The 22,329-nt window shown below is 41.5% G+C and overlaps 1 protein-coding gene across 2 annotated transcripts in view; it reads right to left on the bottom strand.

The window, feature by feature from the left end:
• Window positions 1-22,329, bottom strand: part of KIF16B (kinesin family member 16B) — a 309,438-nt gene that overhangs the window by 73,747 nt on the left and 213,362 nt on the right. For both annotated transcript variants that reach the window (XM_033936639.1, XM_033936640.1), the window contains 2 exons: window positions 2,143-2,265; window positions 1,400-1,489 (listed from right to left, as the gene is read on the bottom strand). In XM_033936639.1, the coding sequence (XP_033792530.1) occupies window positions 1,400-1,489; window positions 2,143-2,265 (213 nt within the window). The remainder of the gene's footprint in view (window positions 1-1,399; window positions 1,490-2,142; window positions 2,266-22,329) is intronic.

Here is a 22,329-nt window from a genome sequence, read left to right as displayed (position 1 = left end):
CAACTTTTACAGTTAAAATATAGAGTTTGTTATATACTCGCCGTATAAGACTACCCCTTCTTCCACACACCTTCTCTACCGCCCCGGGTGCAGCACAGCCGGCCAGGTCCCCTTACTTTTGTGGCACTTCCCCGACCGACCGACAACAGCCCCGGTCCGACAAACCTCCCTGCCCTTAACCGCGAATCTAAATTACTTACAGCTGCTGTAAGAAGGTAATTTAGATTCGCGGCTACAGGGCAGGGAGGATTGTCGGACCCGGGCTGTTATCGGTCGGTCGGGGAAGTGCCACAAAAGTAAGGGAACCTGGCCGGCTGTGCTGCAACCGGGGCGGGGCGGGCCGCCCCTCTCCCTTGGTAGCCACTCGAACCGCGAGGCTACTCTCCTTCTCCTTATCTGCCCTGCCTGCAGCACAGAGCCGAACGGAAGTCTTCCCGACGTCAGCGCTGACGTCGGAGGGAGGGAGGGCTTTGTTTAAGCTTTGTTTAAGCCCTCCCTCCCCTCCGACGTCAGCGCTGACGTCGGGAAGACTTCCGTTCGGCTCTGTGCTGCAAGCAGAGAAGGTAGGGAGAAGAAGAGCCGTGTACATCCAGAAGACTGAGTACATCCAGCCCCGCAGGAGCCCCGCGACCCTCGGAGGCGTCCCCATGGGATCCCCGTGACCCTAGGGGGCGTCCCCACGGGATCCCCGCGACCCTAGGGGGAGTCCCCGTGCAGCTCTCTAATGTAAAGTAAGGGCATGTAAACAGTACCCGGCGTATAAGACGACCCCCGACTTTGGGGAGGATTTTAAGGTACTGAAAAGTCGTCTTATACGCCGGCAAATACGGTATTTAAAATATTTATCAACCGCCTATATCTAGGTGGCATTACAATAATAACATGCACAGAATATAACAAACAAGACTTTTACAAACATTTTGTGTTACAGATGAATAATTGCATCTTAAATAGATCTTCACAGTACAGTTCATCTTAAAACCAGTATTCAATGTTTCAGCTTTATTGAAATCATTCTAAAAATAATGTAGTTTTAAGAATTTTTAAAAACTTCTGAATATCTGATAACTCTCTTAGCGGTCCAGTTAATTTGTTCCGCAGCGTTACCCCCATGATAGAAATGGCAAATGTTCTTGTGTTCTCATAATGTACATTGTGGTATATTTACAAGCTAATATTTATGTAACTGTTGAAACACAGAAACTTAATTTCAAAAATTATTAACATAGAAACATGAAGGCAGGTAAAGGCCAAATGGTCCATCCAGTCTGCCCATCCGCAGCATCCATTATCTCCTTCTCTCCCTAAGATATCCCACATATGTAGTTGAAAATGAAATGAAATTGAAAACAATTTTAAAAAACCTGGCATTGTCGCAGCAAACTATCCAAAATCTTACCTCTGGGTGCTTTAATCTTAAAGTTTTATGCATTTCTCTAAAACGACTGTATCGCCTGAAAACTGTCCACGTTTCTTCTAGGACTGTTATCTATGAATACAAAAAAAGCATATAATGAATAAGACTAAGCAAAAAGCATGAAACTCCAGCAATAGTTGCTGTGGTAGTAGTGCTTGTTGACCAAATACACAGATGAAAAACCTGAATTTAGCAGCATTTTGGTTTGTACATTTCATTCATTGTTTTTTTTCCTGTATCTTTCAGCTCGATTTGACAAATTTTGGGTTGGTTTCAGTGTTGAAAACCAAATTTGGTCAGGCTCTATACTGCCCCATCCTTCACCCAAATCTCTCTCTCATGTACCTCCCCCAACCTTCACCTAGTCTTTCTCTCTCTCTCATGTACCTCTCCTCCCCCCACCCCTCATGATGTCCTGCTTGTCCTCAGAGAATATTTGGGCTACTTTCTGATTCACACACAGTAGACAGAAAAAAATAACGTCTGGTTTTGTCACTTCAGTAATTAATTTAGCTTATAGATTATATTTTGATATTAGTTTCTGTTCAATTGAACCTATCCTATTTGTTATTTTTAATTACTTTTGTTACAGAAATATGTAAGAGAACATGAAACTCTGTTTGCTTGCAAATAAGATAAAGGGGGTACATTTTCTGTACTAGAAGTTGAAATACTTGGGTATGGAAAGTTAAGACAAGAGAAAAATATGACTGATATATACATACCTTTATCTCAAACTCATAGTGTTCATCTTTTCCCTGTCCACAAAGAACATAGCGTGGAATACTAATTTTAATTGGATCCTTGAAGTCATTTGGGTTGGCACCTAAGGATCGAGAGATCATTCGCTAATAAATACACATCAGACAAAGAGAGAGAAAAAAAGTTAAGTTAGAATCTCTTTATGCAGAATATTTTAACAATTATGAACAGAACTAAGATAAAAAGTATGGATGAAACGTCTGAAAGAAACTTACATTTAACAAAATTCTGAATGTAGCTGAATGCTGATTATAGGAACTAAGCTTTTTACATTTGTAGCTAGTTCAATGAAAATTAAATTGTAAGATTATAATTATGTTTAAATCACCACATTTTAAAGCGATGAATACATTTTTTTTCTTATATATCATATGCATTTGATAAAATTTATATGCAACTCTTCCACCTGTGCAGCAGTGATAGAATTCACTTAACCATGTCCCTGTGATAATACTCAAATCACTTGCTGCAATATTAAGGCCTGCAAGGCTAGGATTTTATTCTAAACTACAGTATGAGCCTTTGAGATCATCTTCATGTAAGCGGCATAGCACACAATAAAAAACAGGGCACACATGTGGGAGGAGCATGGGTGGTGAGTAGTGGCTCGTGGCTGGTTATGGGACGGAAATGGGAATGGATGTTAGGACATGATAAGTGCAGTATTTTTTTGTGAAGTTTTTCTACAAAAGGCCAGTTTTTCGTATGATTCTGGGTAATTCTAGTTAGACAAACATCTGTGTTAGTTAAGGACCACGCCCAAATAGAAGCGTACGGAAAAACAGGTGAATAAAATTTAAATATAATGTAGCTAAGGCCAGAGAAAAATACACTAAGGATTAATATAAGGGAAAGCATAATAATATCTGTGTATGTACTTTGCTGTTGAGCCAAATCATGGTGGAAATCATGATTACATGATTACATGGAATCCAGTTTGGGTTCTCTGTGTGTACTATATCTGTTCTGTTTGGACACCATCTTGTGCCAGTGATTAGTTTCTGCCTTCTTTGTTCTCTCTGAGTTTTTCCCGCTCCCAGCCTCGTAACACCAGATGTGCTTGCTTTAGACTGGTAAAGAAGGATAACGTGTCTCAAACTGAATTGGATGTAGTTTTGAATGAAAATTATGATTTATTGAATGAATGAAAGCTTGGCCAAGCAAAGAGTGATTGATTGGATTGAAGTGTATGACTGTGTTGCTTTGAAAAAACATTTTATATATTTTAAACCTGAAGAAACACTAAGGAAAATCCTGAGGCAACATCTGGGAGTAATTAGAGTCAGAGACTGTTGCTTCAGTCTCCAGCATAGGAAGGGGGGGCATTGGAAGCCCATGCTTATCACTGTGTGTAACATGAAGCTGTCCGCTTTCCTCTTCCAGACTAAAGTTACTGTCAATTTAAGGAGAGGTTGAGAATTTCTCAGCACCCTGTTAATAATTGTAGAATTCTTTTGAATATGTTAATGTTAATTCAGAAATCAAAAGTAATTTTCTGAAAACTTTGTATAACTTTTAAATGTGGAGGAATGTTTCTTTGTCCAACTTTAAGACCACCCATAGGATTGTTATTGGTTGATTATGATGATGATGTCACGAAAAGCCAACAGCATATAATAGGAATTTTGGAGCTAGTAAAACGAGATCGTTGTTAGAAGGCCAGCCTTTGGGCCACAATGACGATCTCCCATTAGCGCAATGTTAAGCAATGATGCTGTTCTTTTGATCTAATAATGGAAAAATAGAATCAATAATTCAATAAATCTTGGTTATAATTTTAAAAACCTTGCGCTGGTGTCATTTTGCATGTATTATTATTTTCAAACTCGAAGCTTTCACAAAGGCGTTGATGTCCCTTGCTCAATGGGATGTAGGAGTGTCATCTATCAACTTAGAACTTTTGAATTATAATTACATTTTTCGAGTATAGCAAATTTATTTATGTTCAAATCTGTTTGTATTGTGAAGTAAAGACAGAATATACAGCCAACACAGTCCATAATTATTTAAATGAAGAGTTATTGACAACAGTTTAGCTTCATTAAAGTAAGGAAGGAATACAAGTTGAAGCTGCAGAATGTTTTGGTTTTGTTTTTCCTGTTCTTTAATGTGGGATTTTACCACACATTAGCATATAAATTTTATGTGGCCATGACAACTGCTACAGTAGATCACCATAAAGCTCCTTAATACAGCACTGCACTAGTAGTTACTGTGCAGTAGATTATGTATTAAGAGCTTAACAATTTAGAAAGAGGGCTCTTAAACTTGCCCCCTACTTTCAGGCCAAATTTATCCAAATTTGAGGAATTCATAGTCTGCTCTTAGATTTAGTCCTGGTATTCATCTTTATAGTGCTATACTAGTGCAAATTAATGAGCCAACTCTCACTTTAGGAGTCTAAATCCTTTGAATCATGACCACATACTCACTATCAAGATTAGCCTAAAATTCCAAGTTGCATATGACCTTGCCCTCTTCCAATCCTGGTCACAAATCAACTGATGGAGTCTTCCTACCAGAAAGTATTTCCTCCTTTGATACTATACAAGATTTCTTTTATGGTACACCTCTACCTTTACGTCTGTTTCTACCTCATAACACAGTGAATGATGGCAGATATGAGCCAATCATCCCACCCTCTCAGTTTGTCCAATTGTTTCCAATTACACTACTCCAACTATATTTTCCAAGTTTTAGCTATATAAGCTGCAAGATATAGTTCTGTATCCAAAATAATTTATTGTGCTTCCTCCTTATTCCTATACCATTCAGGGCTGATAGGCATCAAAATTACCATACTTATACCAATATCCAGGCCTCCCTCTTTTTTGCTCAACCTAGCAACTCTTATTACTATTAATTATGGGCTCCTTTCACAAAGCCGTAGTAGCGGCTGCTGCTGTGGTAATCACTCCAACACCCATAAGAATTTAATGGGCATCGGATCATTTGATATGTGCCAGTCGTTACCACAGATTTGTAAAGGGGGAGGGGAATATTAGATAATTTCTGCTATAGTCTCTGCCTCCTCTCTTCTACTGGTAGACTATTTCACTAGGGCGTGTCAATTTTAAGGGAAGATTTTTATTTTCCAAACTTTATAAACTACTAGTAACCAAATTATGCAGTTTTGCATGCTGAATCTAAAGCTATCTTCAGAAACTGCTGAGTGAGTCTTATCTACATCAAATCACAGTTGAAATATGTAGAAATTATGTAATATTTATTTGAACGTACAAATAGTCTAACTACATCTGTAAGCACATGATCGTCTTTAAAATATCATTTATGCAGTTAATTTATTGTTATTTAACAAAATCCAGCAAAAAGGGCTATATCTTATTTGTTTCTGCTTTGGCTCATGAGCTTCCTGCTGACCATCTGACCTCTAATATAATGTTCCATCGTCTCCTGATTGAACACATGATAAATGAACACATGATCAGCAGCCCCAATTGTCATTTTTACACACCTTTTTATTGACTGGGTATGTGAATGCCAGTCTGGAACCATCATGGGCTTGCTCAGATATGCCTCGATCTCTGCTGTTCAAACAATAATACAAACAAAAAACCAACAGGACTTTTTTCGATCTCTGCTGTTGTCATGGTACGGAGGCTCAGACACTCCAGAACTCCAATCAAGTAATTGGGTGAGTATAGTTGTCTCAGTGTTGATGGTGTTATTCTGGATCGCACCCTGCCATCAGTATCTTCGCCACTGCTTCTCTTCTCTCCTGCTCCTCTTCACTGTACTACATTGCTTGCAGAACAGGCTCGCTGTAATCATACCAAGCTGACCTTCCCACTGTAGGCATAACTGTCTTCCTTACCTCTTCACATTTTGGCCAGGTAATAGTGACCTGGATTGGCCACCGTGAGAATGGGCTACTAAGCTCGATGGACCATTGGTCTGACCCAGTAAGGCTATTCTTATGTTCAATAGTTATAGCTAGAAGAGGAAATGCCTGGGATTTTGGGTCCAATTGAACAAGTTTACCAAGTAAACCCCAACATAGAACTCTACAATAATTCTTAAGTTTTTCAGATTCTTTCCTTTCAGATTATGCTTGGAAATCTATATTCTCATGAACCTTAGAGTTGTTGTGAGCCATCTGCTATGTGACACAGGTCCTATTTCCAACAGAGCCAGATGCTTTGGCAAGACATTTATTCTAATGGTAGTTACAATTCTATAGAAATAGCTTTGGTCTGTGCTTAAGTCTTTGATCACTTCATCCCTGAGCTAAGGAAGATCAGAGCCAAGAGAGATCTTAGTAAAATCAGGATTTATTTCCAGTTCAGTAGAAGTATCCCAGCATTTTAAAATGGGATCTGCCCATTTGCTGTTGCTTATTGTCTTGCCATCTAAAGCAAGTCCTCTTCACCTTACTGTGATCAATCACCAAAGCACTGTCCAACTGTGTGATGAGTCCTGCATCAATCCAGGCAGCAGTAGCAATCTCTACTGACTCTTTGTCCAATATGGCATCTAAAACTAGCACTGACTATGTTGGTTATATCCTCAGTATTATATTTGACCTCTTTCTAGCTTTCTCTAGAACAGGAGCTTCCTCCATTGGTTCTTCCACCACATATCCAAACCTCCCTGTTCCACTTCAAGCACAGATCTCTTCATCTTCTCTTGCTCTTTTGATCTTTTTTCACTCTTTATTCTTTTTCTTCATCCTTCTTCCTCTTTGCCTGCCTTTCCTTCTTATCTTCTGGTCTCAGGGATATCAGCTGATCCAATCAGATGAGGTCCAACACTCCCACCTTTCTTTCTGACTTTAATAAAGGCTAGCTCAATCACAGGAAACTTATTTTCTCTGCTGCAGTCACAAAGTATGTGTATTCCACTTACACAGGCAGAATTGCATCCCACATCATTACAATCCTATTACACACTTGCAGGTATGTCAGTCAGTGTGTTAAACTTCTCCATAAATCTTTCTCCTTCGGTTTTGCTCTTTCCCACAAAAACCTTGCTGGCTTGTTCCCACATGGATTTCAACTGTGTTTTAATCCTAACTGGATCACTGAATTATGTATTTGATTTGTACCACACTTAGCAAGTAATCCAGTTGTTAGGTCATTGACCAGTTCATCAGTGCTGTGATTTCATCTGTCTTGATTACTGATGCCTCTGAAATACAACCCATATCTAATGAGATCCCTGACAGTTGGTAGCTCAGCCTGATCCCACCAAATGATGCAAATGAGACTAAACTTGCAGTCTTGGTTTTCTTTTGGACATTTTAAATATTAGATTATCGCTATAACACTATGTTGAAAACCTGTGAATGAGAAAATGAAAACTAATGTGTCAGTGTCAATATGAGTAAATAAGTAAGTTAAATTTATAATTGAGGTGGAAAGGAATTAATATGAAATGCAAACACATAAAAAATATTTTCAGAGGGAGTTGGTCGGGACACAGGGAACCAAGATGGCGTCAGAGTGAGACACGTTGGAAGAGGCTCCCACTTCAGAAAATTAAATTTTAGTGTTTGGCTTCTGCCCGTAATAAAGGCAACTTACTTTGAATTATGCCGAAATGAAGAGAGAAGCAGAGGATTGGTCTTCCTGCTTCCTCTGTGGTCTCCTCATTGCAACAAACAGTGATAACCTCCTGCCTGTTGGTCTGGGCAGACCTGCTGCCGGGGAGTAGGAAGACCCCTGCTTTGGACAGTGAAGTATTGCTGAGCCTTCTGGACCTGATCTTCCTCCATGTCCTATGGAACGCCGACATCACAGCAGGAAGAGTTGGGTGCTCTTTTCCCTTCGGCTTTGCCGGCTTCACCTCTGACCCCAGAAGTGGTTAGAACGGAGCTGAGCCTGATGTGTGAGGCTCCTTTTCGCGGAGAGGCTGGTTCTCAGAAGGTGATAGGGATTGATGAGAGAATGGAGGAATCTGTAATGGTATTTTCCACGGAGAGCTTATTGCCAGCTTCATCCCTTAAGCCATTGATGAAATCAGCTGTAATAGATATGGAAGCACTTTGTTTACACTGGGTATGCTCCCAGTTTATTTCTTCTGTTACTAATTCTACCAAACAGATTAAAAACTGTGAGGAGAAAACTCAACACCAATCTGTTAAAATTGATCAACTTGAAAAATCAATCTCTGATATGAAAGCAATATCCAGCCAACAACTAAGGGATAAAAATTTGCTAATATCCCTACCCCAAATAGATATGATTTTTTGAACCTGAACAATTACAATTCTTTCTGGAAGGTAAAGCAGCTTTAAAGACACCCACTGTTAACAACAATGCTTAACTCTCAGTTTAACATATTAATTCATTCTCTCATCATTTCTAAAATCGATTATTGTAATTCTCTTTATAAAGGTCTGTGTCAAAAGCAATTAGGCATCTCCAACTCATCCAAAATACGGCCATAAAAATTATCACAAACTCTAAATGATTTGATCATGTTACCCCATTATTAAAGAATGCACACTGGTTACCCATTCAACACCATATTACATATAAAATTGCTTTACTAGCTTTCAAAATTCAAAAGACTAATGCCCCCGCTTTTCTAGACAGACTTTTAATACCATATGATCCCACAGAACACTAAGGTCCACTTCACAACATAGCCTAAATGTTCCATCATTTAAAATAATTGACACTCGTCGAGCCTCCATTTTTTAGTCACTGCCCCTTTAATCTGGAATTCCCTCCCACTATTTATCAGAGCTGAACAAAGTTTGGACAAATTCAAAAGTAATTTAAAATGTTTTTTGTTTAAAGATGCCTACGAATGAGATTTCCAATTCTTTAGTTTTTTTAATTTTGAAACTAACTTTCTACTTCTCCTTACCCTACTGTGTTATCCTTTCATGTTTACTTTACTTAAGAATTGTAGTTCTCCCTGTTTCTCCTCTTGTTTACAACCATCCTTTCCCAATCAAGTATGTCTAATTATATGAAGATTTTGTCTACTATCTGTTGTTTCATTTCCCCATTTTATATTTTAAACTTTTTAAGGGCTCTTTTTACTAAGCTGCGTTAGGGCATTAACGCATGGAATAGCGCGTGCCATATTGCCGCGCGTGCTAAAACCGCTAGTGCACCTTAGTAAAAGGAGCCCTAAATGTACAACGCTTGGAATATTATGTTAAGCATTTAATCAAATTTTTTATAAACTAATTGATCAACAGACTCTGTATTTCTTCTTTAAACTTTCTTTTAAAATCAGCTTCCCTTGGTTCTCTCTCTCTCTCTCTCCTGAAATTGTAGACTATTTATCATGGTAATTTAATTGGGATAGTTCTCCCTGCATCTTTTCTTTAAACTAATTTGTATTTACTTTTCAAAGCTTATTCTTTGATGTAAATATAAAATGCAATAATAATCATAAAAAAATTCAGAGTACTTAAACATATTTCAGTAATTTGTGTATTTTTGCATAATTTCCTAGAAATTACAGGTAGGCACTTAACATATTACAAAAAATTTAAAGCTAGCTATTGGTTTTCAATATGAAATTGTACCATTTTTTTACACTCATCTCCAAAATTGACATACCCAACAGTATTTCACATAATCATCACTTTCTTTGTAATCCAGGACTGCCTCTTATTTCCTTTAAACCTATCTTCAGCTTCAAATGATGATCATTATAGCTCTTTGTAACTGAAACCTATACTCCCCTGTCTCTTCTTTCCTCCAGCAAATGCATTTGGAGTGTTTTCAGTTTCTCTTTGTAAGATTTGGTGTTGAGCTTGCATGATTTTTGTAATCTTATCAGGACTGTTTCCAATATTCAGGATCAGGATGATCTGTCTTACTAACTACATTGCTGCTTATATGCCCAAACATACTAGTTAGCTTTTCCAGTTGTTTTATTAAGCTGATCATCAAACTTAAGTTCATCCCTTTCCTATATAACAGTTGCCAATGCTTATCCTCATGGATAAGTAGCTGTTGGAATTTTTTGAATTGATGCATAGCTCTGCTCAGATTTTCATTTCTTGTAAATGTCATGAAGTTGTTCTGAAGTGGAAAGAAATAAGGAAAAAGCCTGTCAGTCACAATCCTTTTGCAGCTTGAACCCTCTACATTAGATCTGACTTTCCATATTTGCAGCTTTATGATTCAACCAAGATTCACAGTTTTGACCTATTTCCTTTTCACTGGTATGTTATCTGCCTTGTCTAATCTACTACTAAAAAATTTGCAGTTAGAATTTATGCCATATAGTTAAGAATTTCAACTTGAGAGGTAAATTTGAAGATCATTTCCTATATTTATACCATGAGAGGTAAAGATGTGGGATTTATCTGGAACAACCCTGAAGCAGCATAAAGATTAATCTAATGTCCAACATTAATATGATTTGTGAGTTCCTGTGGGCCAATGAACAAACTTATAGGTGATTTAGCATCACCCTGCAGTTGCTACAAGAAAGCTACCACTCCACCTTAATGACAGTCCATCACAATGGCAGAACCACCTTAAACCTCACAGTCCTGCTTGGTGGGGGAAGAAGTGACATGGGAGGGGCAGAGCCAAGATGGCTTAGTCTAGGAGTATAAAAGCTCAGAGCACAGCTAGTTAAGGAGGCCCAAAAGGAAGCAGCAAAATCTCACTGTATGCTTCCACCACATATGTCTGAACTGCAGCAACAACAGTTAGAAAACTCAGGACTTTAGAGAATTTTATCTTTTACCCAGCTAGATGCAGGCTGGCCTATATGATTTGCTAAGATTATACTGGCAACTCTGGGGACCTAGGCTAGAGTTAAGTGAAGTGTGCTGCCTTATACAGAAAGAGTGCATATCAGACCTGAAAGCACCAAGAGGACATTCTTACACTTAGGCAGTGGCGTACCTAGGGGGGGGGCGGGCCGCCCCGGGTACCAGCCCTAAGGGGGTGTTCCCGGCCTTGCCGTTCAGTCCCCCGCGACCCCCGAAGGACCGCTCGCCCCACTGACCTTCCTGCACCACCTGTGAAGCAGCCCGCAGCAGGATCGCGAAGTCAGCGTCAGCATCCCTGCTCTGCTTCCTGCGCCGCGATCCCGCCCCTCCTCTGACGTCAGAGGAGGGGCGGGACCGTGGCGCAGGAAGCAGTGCAGGGATCGCTGACGCTGACTTCGCGATCCTGCTGCGGCTGCTTCATAGGTGGTGCGGGGAGGCCAGGGGGGCGAGCGGTCCTTCGGGGTGGGTCGGGGCATCAGGCCTTCAGGGTGGGGCGGGCGGGCAGGCAAGCAGGCTTTCAAGGGGGAGGGGGTGACAGGCAGGCAGGCAGGCCTTCAAGGGGGGACAGGCCTTCGGGGGGGGGTGCAGACCTTCAAGGGGTGCAGGCCTTCAAGGGGGGCAGGCAGGCCTTCAGGGGGGTGCAGGCCTTCGGGGGGGGGTGTAGGCCTTTGGGGGGGTGCAGACCTTCAAGGGGGTGCAGGCCTTCAAGGGGGGGAACAGGCCTTCAAGGGGGGAAAGGCAGGCAGGCCTTCAAGGGGGGGACAGGCCTACAAGGGGGGGGGACAGGCCTTCAAGGGGGGGACAGGCCTTCGGGGGGGTGCAGACCTTCAAGGGAGTGCAGGCCTTCGGGGGGGGGGGGGTGCAGTCCTTCAAGGGAGTGCAGGCCTTCGGGGGGGGGGGGTGCAGTCCTTCAAGGGGGTGCAGGCCTTCAAGGGGGGGGAAAGGCAGTCAGGCAGGCCTTCAAGGTGGGGACAGGCCTACAAGGGGGGGAGAAGCTACAAGGGGGTGGTACAAGCCTTCAAGTGGGGTCAGGCCTTCGGGGGGGGTGCAGACCTTCAAGGGAGTGCAGGCCTTCGAGGGGGGGTGGTGCAGGCCTTCAAGGGGGTGCAGGCCTTCAAGGGGGGACAGGCCTTCAAGGGGGGAAAGGCAGGCAGGCCTTCAAGGGGGGACAGGCCTACAAGGGGGGGGGAGAAGCTACAAGGGGGTGGGACAGGCCTTCAAGTGGGGGACAGGCCTTCGGGGGGGTGCAGGCCTTCGGGGGGTGCAGACCTTCAAGGGGGGGACAGGCAGGCAGGCCTTCAAGGGGGGGACAGGCCTACAAGGGGAAGGGACAGGCCTTCAAGGGGGGTGCAGGCCTTCAAGGTGGGACAGGCAGACCTTTAAGGGGGGACAGGCCTTTGGGGGGGGGACCATGATTTAGAAGTACACGGAGGGAAGGGGGTGTTCAAAGAGACATGCATATGCCAATCTTTGGGGGGGGGGGAAGAAATAATGGGTCTGAAAATAGAGGAGAGGGAGAGAGATGATGGACCATGGGATTTAGGGAGGGAAGGAACAGAAAGGGAGAGAAATTGGACACAAGGGATGGTGTGGAGGAGGGATAGAGATACTGGATAGGAGGGTAATTAGGAAAAGAAACGGAGAGATGGTGGACTCTGGGATGGTGGTGAAGGAGGGAGAGATGCCGGATGAAAGGGTATTTAAGAAAAGGTGGATCTGTGGAGGGAGATGAAAAAAAGGAAAGATACCAGACTTCCTGGGAAGGGAAGGGAAATGGAAAGGGAGGACAGAGTTGGCAGATGGATGGTTAGCATGCAGAAAGAAGGAGACCCTGGCAAGCAAGTTATCAGAAGAAAACCAGAGCCTTGGACCAACAAGATTTGAAATATAACCAGACAACAAAAGGTAGAAAAATTAATTTTATTTTCTGTTTTGTGATTATAACATGTCAGATTTGAAATGTGTATCCTGCCAGAGCTGGTGTTGGACTGCAAACGTGAGCTAGGATTTAACAGAAAGAGGAAAAGTCCTTTTTGTTTCTTTATTTTATTTACACCACAGCGCCAGTGTGGTTAGGAGAAGCCAAAGGGGGTGAAAAAGCTATAAAACCCACCAGGAGTTTTGAAAAAAATCACCCAACTGGGCAGGAAAATCGAATTGAAAAACCAATTCAATAGGGCTGAATCGAATCAAATTTTTTTTTTCCTGTATCTGGCAGCATTAGTTTGCGCTACTGTCTTAGACTTTAGGACCTGGGATTGGGGAGAGATGGCATCCTCAGTACTTTATAATGCAAGTGAAATGAGGATTTGGTCAGACTTTTGAAGGGTCTGCAGAAAAAAAATATTGTATAGGCCGGGGACATGAGACAGCAGGAAATGGGAACTTTTCTTCCTTCTATTTTTGTGAATGGAAAGGCTGAGGATGTCAGAGAGGTCAGTTAAAATATGTGCTTTATAAGAAAATATAATAATGTGTTTTATAAAGTTTATAGCATAGCTGGCCTACCCAGTGAGGTGTTCCTAGTGGTGATGGTGGCAGCGTGTCAATGTGTTGAGAGGAAGAGGTGGTCTGGGAAATTCTGCTGAGCAAACTCCGGGCCCATTTCCACCCCCCAGTTAGTCCACTCCACTCAACTGATTCACACACTGAGTGGGTCTTTGGGTGTTGTTTTGGGATCTCTTCCAGTGGTTTATCTCCTTCTGGTCCAAGGAAGGAAACTTTGTTATCCTTAGCATTGACCTACAGAATATGTTTGTAACAGCGCTGCTTGTGTGGCATTAGGCTATGTAGTGATCGAAAGAAAAAAACAGACCTTTGCACATTTTTGCACTATATGGTGGGTGTATGAGGAGATTCACATTTCCTGCACAGCTAAGTCCATGTGAAGTTACCTTGTGCTGTATTTGACATCTAGCAAGGTCTCTGTTTGAAAGGAAAGATCTAAACTTAAAAATGAAGTGGCCAGAAGTTATGGTAAAAGCAGATAGTGTAGCTGGTTTTAAGAAAGATTTGGACAAATTCCTGGAGGAAAAGTCCATAATCTGTTATTAAGACATGGGGGAAGTGTCTGCTTGCCCTGGATCGGTAGCATGGAATGTTGCTACTCTTTGGGTTTTGACCAGGTATTAGTGTCCTGGATTGGCTACCATGAGAATGGGCTACTGGGCATGATGGACCATTGGTCTGACCCAGTTAGGCTATTCTTATGTTATGTTCTCATCTGTAGGGGCCTTTGTTTTCACTTCTTATTTTAATGTATTTTTTTTCTGGGAACTTATCAGTGTTTTTTATAATGGGAACAAAAATGGAAGAGAATTAATGTGTGTGGAATGGGGGGTAACTAATTTCTTCAGCTAAATAATTCAATCCACTTCAAACAGACATAGGAGAACTTGTGCACCATTCACACACCCTCCAACCAAAAACGTCAAAAGAAAAAAACTGTTCGACAACCTCCTAGCCATTCGAGCTGCAACACTCGACCCCCAACTCTACAACCAATTGATATCAACCACAGACTGCAAAACCTTCAAAAAGAAATAAAAACCCTTCTATTCAAAAAACACATAAAACCGAACTAACACAATCAGAACTGTCCCAAGCATCACCTGCAACTACTCCATATGTACTTCTAATGTCATGACAATTTAGACATAATTTATGTTATGTTATGTTTGGAATAATGGTTACATATATGAGGTTCAATAAAAGAAAATTTTCACTGCCTGTTTCTATTCTGACCATTTATTCCATTTCATGGTTATTGCAAAAAAAAAAAAAAAAAAATTTTTTTTACATGGGGGGGGGGGGGGGGGGGTGTCAAAAAATGATGGGCCCCGGGTGCCACATACCCTAGGTACGCCACTGCACTTAGGGATAGGTTTATATTATTTTACTTCCTACCTGTGAACCGAACAAGACCCTTTTACCTGGCACTATCAAATAAAATATTTTTTGGTTCACATTAATCTGCTGTGTGGCTCCTCTTCATCCGGGCTTCAGCCCTGCTCTCGTTCAAGTTACCATACTATTTGAAAGAAAAGGTGGAGTAATTCTAATTCTCTAGCTCTGTCTAGAAGGGACCTGGATGAGCCTATTTTTTTTTTTTTGAGATCCCATATTGGGGGCAGAAAAGGATGAAGAGAGATAGCTGGATCACAGCAACTTATTGGATGCTATTAGCGGTGATGTTGATGGGTTAGAGAGATTATCACTGAATAGCAGATTAAGCTCCAAGCAAGAGAGAACAATACTCATAAGAATAGCTTTACTGGATCAGACCAATGGTCCATCTAGCCCAGTATCCCGTCTTCATGGAGGCTTATCCAAGTCACAAGTACCTGCTAAAAACCCAAATAGTAGCAGCATTTCATGTCATCGATCCAGAGCAAAGAGTGGCTTCTCCCATGTTTGTCTCAACAGCAGAATATGGACTTTTCCTCCAGGAACTTGTCCAAACCGTTTTTAAACAGCTACATTAACCACTCTACCACATTCTCTGGCAATGCATTCCAGAGCTTAACTATCCTCTTGATTGAAAATATATTTCCTCTTATTGGTTTTAAAAGTATTACTCTACGTATTACTATTACTCCCAAGCTTCATGTAAGGAATGGGATGATGGTATCAAAGGAGGTTTCTGTAGGTAAAGCAGTCCCTCAGGAGTATGCCCTATCAGTGTTGCTGTTTAATATTTATATGGCAAGAGTTGCAATGATGTTTGATTCTTTGGCTTTCTACTATAGGCTGTATGCAGATGATATATTATTTTTTCCCCCCTATGGAAGATGAATATCAAGGAGTGGAGATGCAATTGAATTTTTATATGGAGAATGTTGAAGTGGATGACAATACATGGGTTACATCTTAATGTTAGTTTGTGGGACGAAATGGTGATGAAATGTGGCCGGATCATTTTAATGTGAAAGTACTTTTAAAGGTTAAGAAATGCTTCAAGCCTGAATATGAAATGTCAAGTGTTAAGAATTATTCAGTCAGACTTTGCACAAATTCACCTTTTGCATCGTTTGAATCCAATGTCATCTCCTTTTGATTTTCAAACTGTTGTTCAGGAGATGATATTGTTCCGGTTGGATTATCGCAATGCCCTATAGCTGGGTATATCTAGTGCAATTTGTAGGGCTTTGCAGTTGTTATTGAAAGCTGTGGCCCAGCTAATTACTGGTACTACAAGGTTAGCTCATATAACCCCAGTGCCTGCATTGGTTTCCAGTATTGTAAAGGGTACAATATAAGGTGTTGGCAATTGTTTATCAGGTCCTGTATCATCCTGTTCCATTATATTTTCAACAATCATTGGAAGTTTATTGACCAGGGAAAACATTAAGGTCACAGAATGGTATGTTATTATCATTAGTAGTTGGGTAAAAATACATTATGCGGACACCAGTCTCTATGCATTCCACTGCAGGGGTAAAGCTATAGAATGCTCTCCCTGGTCAGATATGTTTATGTGCCAGGAGGGTTAACTTTAAGAAACTTTTGAAAAATCAACTTTTTTGTAACTGCATTTATGTGAGTTCTATATAGAGGAGTTTTCCCCATTCCCCTTCTTCTGATTATATCTTTCATTACAGTGATGCTTGACTATTTTTGTACAAACTGAGGTGGGAGGTGCAGCTGGCTAGGAAGGGGTTGAAAATATGACTGACATCTTTCTGCAAGCAACCCTAACACTGAGGACTACTATATTTGCCCACATATAGGCCGCCCCCATGTATAGGCCACAGGGAATGCCAATTTGGGTTTTAAAAACTCTTAGATAAGTCGACCCATGTTACTAGCCCCAGCTTATCTAAGAGCTTTAAAAACCTAAATCGGCCTATGCAATGGGGCAGCCTATACCGATACATAAAGGCAATGTCATGTCGCTGGGCAGGAACGGAGCGGGACACGGAGGTGGCTTCAGCAATGGGTCATCCCTTGGTGGAAGAGAAACGCGACGGGGAAAGCAGGAACCGCCCAGTGTAGGAGCGTGAGCGGCCTGTGTGCTCTCAGAGCCCAGCCCACCAAGGGCATCATCTCCCCTCCTCCAATACTTCCTCCACACTGGCTGCTTCCGCCATCAGTTCTCATGACAGCTGCCAATCAGGAAGGACGTGGGGCGAGGCTTGAGATCGCAAACATCACTCCTGCACATGTTTGGAGGAGGCAGCCAGTGTGTTTGGAGGAGGCAGGTGTGGCGGTCCACAAGGTAATTTCCAGTGAGAGAGAGCTATTTAAGGGAGGAGGGATGCTGTATTGCTCCATGTATAGGCTACCCCATTTAAGCAAGCCACGCCCACTAGGCCGGTTTGCAAAATCTATGTACAGGCCACGGCCTATATATGGGGAAATACAGTACTAGCTACATTTACAAGAAAGAAGATTGAGGTAAGAATCTAATCTTTCTTTATAGAATACAAATACTTTTTTTTTCCAGCTAATCAGTGGCACATCAATAGGAGCCACAGTGGCCTCTTTATATAGAGAGTTTTAGAATGATTTTGGTTACCTTTTGATATTGAGTCCTGAAGTAAATGCTGCTTATTTTACCTCATTGGAATGACTACGAGACGGCGTTGTATTTTCCAAAACAGACAATATTTTTTTATTGTTAGTATAAAGACTTATAAAATTACAGCAGCAAAGGCATAGTAGAAAGAAATATATTGTCAGTTCAGAATATGCAATGGAGAGTAGAACTTACACTCATATGCTTAGCAGGGGGCTAGCAGTTCACCGCAGCATAAGCAAGTGAATCTCTCTGGCTCTACCTGTGATGCATGTTTTTTTTATACAGAGAAATTCTTCCTTCGTTCCAAAAAAGCACATCCCTGAACTCTGGTCATGTACTTCCCTATTGGTACAAAAATGTATACCTAACTATTCCTCCCCCCCAGTCCACGCCTCTCTCACTTTCCCCATCCCTACCCCCCCCCCCCCGGAGGGGGCCCCGAGCAGAAACGGAGAATTCTTCGTGAACTTTCTTCCTCCAGCTCCGAGATCCTTATCACCTTGCAGATGCTAATTTGTGGTTTTATAATGATGTGCATCTTCAGGATGGCATCCTTGTAGATAGTCTTGTGCAGAAAGTTGGCAAGGGTGACCTCCAGCACCCCAGCTGTGCTGGGTTCCCATAACTTGCTTCAGAGACAGGCCAGCCTGGGTAAGAGTTCTGTCTTGGTATCAGGCTCCTATGGCTCTTACTCCCCTCTCATCCTGCAGGGAATGTTGCTTGTTATAAATGTTTTATGGCTTTCCAGGGTGCCTGGCATATGTGAAGTCATACAGCACCAACAGCTCAGCAGAACCTTGGAGAAGTATCCTCCCAGCAGGGAATGGAGACAGGAACTTTGCAGCAAAGGCCACTGAGTTTATTTATTAGATGTCTGTGTGGAACACTGCCAAAGGCTTTGCTAAAATCTAAATACACCATATCTAGCGCATATCCTCTATCCAGTTCTCTGGTCACCCAGTCAAAGAAATTGATCGGATTTGTCTGACAAGACCTACCTCTAGTGAATCCATGTTGCCTCCGGTCCTGTAATCCACAGGATTCCAGAAACTTCACCATTCACTGTTTTAAAAGTGTTTCCATTAATTTGCTTACCACAGAAGTCAGACTTACTGGCCTGTAATTCCCTACTTCTTCATTACTTCCACTTTTGTGCAGAGGGACCACATCCGCCCTTCTCCAATCCTCCAGTACCACTCTCGACTCTAGGATGTACACCTAAGAGTATATTCGTCAACAGCAGAATATACAAAATTTTAAGAAAGTACGTAAGAGACACTTGTTCTGTCAGATGAAATTTAGGGTCTGAGATTGGCTAAGGGAGGAGTGGAGACTGTTGATTGCAGGGTGCTGGTCACTGATGTATTCTAGGGTCTGGTCTGTTTTATTGGTTATAATGATGTTTGTCATTGAGGCGACTTGAATGTTAGATGTAATGTTATATTTTGTATGTAAGTGTGTAACTCGCTCTGGATAAGGGCGGGGGATAAATAAACAAACAAACAAACCATCCGGCCCCATCACTTTGTCTACCTTTATTTTGGCTAGCTCCTTATAAACACAATCCTCTGAAAATCGATCAGGGCCTATTACTCCTCCATCCCTATTCATGTTCGTCTTCTGCAGTCCCGCTCCCGGCGCTTCAGCCATGAACACAGAACAGAAATATTTGTTAAGCAATTTGACCTTTTCTTTATCAGCTTCTATCTACATATTTCTCCCCTTCACCTTTGAGTCTCACAATGCCACTTTTGTACTTCTTTCTATCACTAATATATCTATAAAAGTCTTGTCTCCCCGTTTTACCATGTCAGCTATTTTTTATTCCATTTGCATCTTTGCTTTCCTGACTATTGAATAGGAGATTTTACTAAAAAACATTTCAAAACAATTGACTTAAACAGATAATCTTCAATCAGTTCTAATCTTGCACTTCATGTGGCACTACTAGTTAACTTCTTGCAATCTAAAAATGATCTTAGATTTTCAGGTAGGAAAAACACATATCTCAGACCTAGGTATTTAATTACAAATTACACATTTCTTCTCTCATAACTAGAAACTCTCTCCATCTCTCCTGAGTCAATTTTGTCACATCTGGGAATATCCAAATCCTCTGATCACAAAATAAAGTTGTACCATATTTAAAATATAACCTCATAACGGAAGTCAAGTCTTGCTCAAATATAAAATTAACAATAAGAGTACCTCGTTCTTTGATTTCAGAAAGAGAATTTTCAAGGATAGATGTAATATCTTAAAAAGTCAGTAATCCCTTTCTCTTGTAATTGGTAGGTCTCCTGCTTCAGTCTTTTTACCTTTACTAAATGGTAAATAATAAGCTTTATTAATAGGTGGAATAGTATCGTGAGGAAATTTTAACTTCTCCAAAAGAAACTTCTTAAAAACTTTCAAAGGAGACGTATCCAAAATTTTTGAACAATTTAAGACACTGAGATTCAATCTTCTGTTGAAGTTTTAAATCTGCTCAATTTTTCGTGAAATAGACTTCTGATCTTTTATCACTGTGGAAAGGTTATCTATCAAGGAAAACAGTTTCTATACAAATTTTGTCCATGCATACTTGCTGAACTTTATCTACATACAAGGAAAAAGCATCCACCTTTGTAACCAGTACCTCCATGTCCTGTTTTCCCAACTGTTACATCCAATTTCTTGATAGCCACATGAAGTGTCCCCCAATGATACTGCAGGCTCCAGCTCTGGGTTCCCAGGCTCCTCGATGTTCCTTTCTCTCTACAGCTCCTTCAGGGATGAAGCTCCACCCAGTGCCAACTCCAGGGTCTCCTCCTCTGACCTCCCACAGCTCAAAAGAGATAAGCCACTTTAGAAATGCAAAACCATTGGAGCGGAGAGAACGTCATCACGATCCATCTGCCATCTTAACTCCTCCCCCAAGAGTCCCTTCTCCAGCCATGGCTGGACTAATGCATCTACTCCTGCACTTCTGGGTTCATGTCTTTGGTTATAAAGGCAATCCACCTTTGTGTTGACTGCTAAGGCCATCAGATCCATCAGTGGGCGTCCCCACCGCTCAACAATGGCATCCAACACTTGTGGTGACAGCGACTATTCCCCCGAGTCGAGAGGCTGCTGACTGAAGATAGCCTGAACATTCTCCACTCCTGCAATGTGTGCAGCTGAGAGAGCCTGTAGATGAGCTTCTGCCCACCCAAAGACGAGTAAGCTTCTAGTAGTAACAGAACGCTTCTAGTGCCTCCTTGTTGATCGATGTAGGCCACCACTGTTGCACTGTCTAAGACTCTGCCTGCCTTGCCTTCCAGGGAATTCTCCAGGGCCTGTACTGCCAGCCAAATGGCTCTGAGTTCCAAGCAATTTATTGACCACATTTGCTGATCCAGGAATCAATGACCCTGACCTGGATATCCATTGCAATGACCCCCTAACCATAAAGGCTGGCATTGGTTGTCAGTATCTGCTAGGAGAGTGACATGCCCTTTGAGAGGGGAGCTATCTGCATCACTACCGCAAACTGTTCCTCAATTTCAGTGTCCGTGGAAGCGGCTGCTGAAGTGAGCTCATCTGAGGAGACCAGCTCAGTATCTAAATTACTATGTCCAAAATCTCTTAACATTTTAATTCACTCCTTGGTTATTTCAAAAATCGATTATTGCAATGCCCTACTCAAGGGAATAGCCCAAAATGAAATTAGACGTTTGAAGATCATTCAAAATGCCTCAATTAAACTTATAATGAAAACTAAGAAATTTGATCACGTCACTCCCCTTCTTAAGAAAGCGCACTGGCTCCCAGTCGCGTATCGTATACAGTATAAATTAAGTCTGCTTACATTCAGGTCTCTGTTATATAAAACTCCAGCTTTCATTTACAAATCATTGATTCCCTATACCCCAACCAGATTACTGAGGTCTATTGATCAACATTTATTAGTTATTCCCTCACTTAAAATTATTAATACACGGCGGCATTTTATTTTTTCTGTTACAGCTCCTCAAACATGGAACTCCCTCCCCATTTACTTAAGAGAAGAAAACAATTTCGATAAATTTAAGAGCAAACTAAAAAGCTTTCTTTTTAAAGATGCTTTTGATACTTAAAAACTTGACTAGGAGTTTCATTTCATTTCTATAACCTTTTTAAGGTTCATTGTTTATTTCCCCCCTATTGTTTTTTTTACTATAATTGTCTTCTTTTCTATCAGCAATTTGTATTTCTCTCTACCCATCCTTTCCTCTCGTTTTTACATGTTTGTACTGTTAGTCTTTAACATGTTACGTATGTTAAGTTTCTCCCTGTTTTGCTGCCCCCTTAATTTTATGTAATTTTAATGATATGTTCATCGCTTAGAAATTTGAGTAAGCGATTAATCAAATATATAATAAACTTGAACTTGAAACTTGTCTCGTGTGCACCTTCACCCAAGAGACCACCTCTATGGTTGCTGCCATTAACTCCAGGACCTGCAGATAATGCTACACCTTAGGAGCCAGCCTTAGTAGCAGGTCCAATATCTGCTTCTGGAGCTTCTGTCTGTGTGGCTGTGGAAGAAAAACCTAGCTTATGGCTGTGTTGAACCGAACTCCTAGACACTCCAGACACTGGGTCAGTTCCAACTGGCTTTTCTTGAAATTGACTATCCATCTCAAGTCCTGCAAGAGTTGGACAACTCTCAAGACTGTCAGTCCACCATCCTCCTTGGATGAGGCCTTGATTAGCCAATCATCCAAATATGGGTGTACTTAGATCCCTATCTTGCAGAGGTGTGCTGCTATCACCATCATTACCTTGGTAAATGTGTAAGGTGCCATTGCTAGGCCAAAGGGAAGAGCAGAGAATTGGAAGTGCTGCAAGTACCTCCTGTGAGCTGGAAATGTGGATATATGACTGAACGAATGGTCTCCTTGCAGAAGAACG

This window comes from Geotrypetes seraphini, chromosome 3 (assembly GCF_902459505.1).
Source record: "Geotrypetes seraphini chromosome 3, aGeoSer1.1, whole genome shotgun sequence".
Classification (NCBI taxonomy): domain Eukaryota; kingdom Metazoa; phylum Chordata; class Amphibia; order Gymnophiona; family Dermophiidae; genus Geotrypetes; species Geotrypetes seraphini.
Note: the sequence above shows the minus strand (reverse complement) of the source record. Positions and strands in the feature narration are given on the sequence as shown.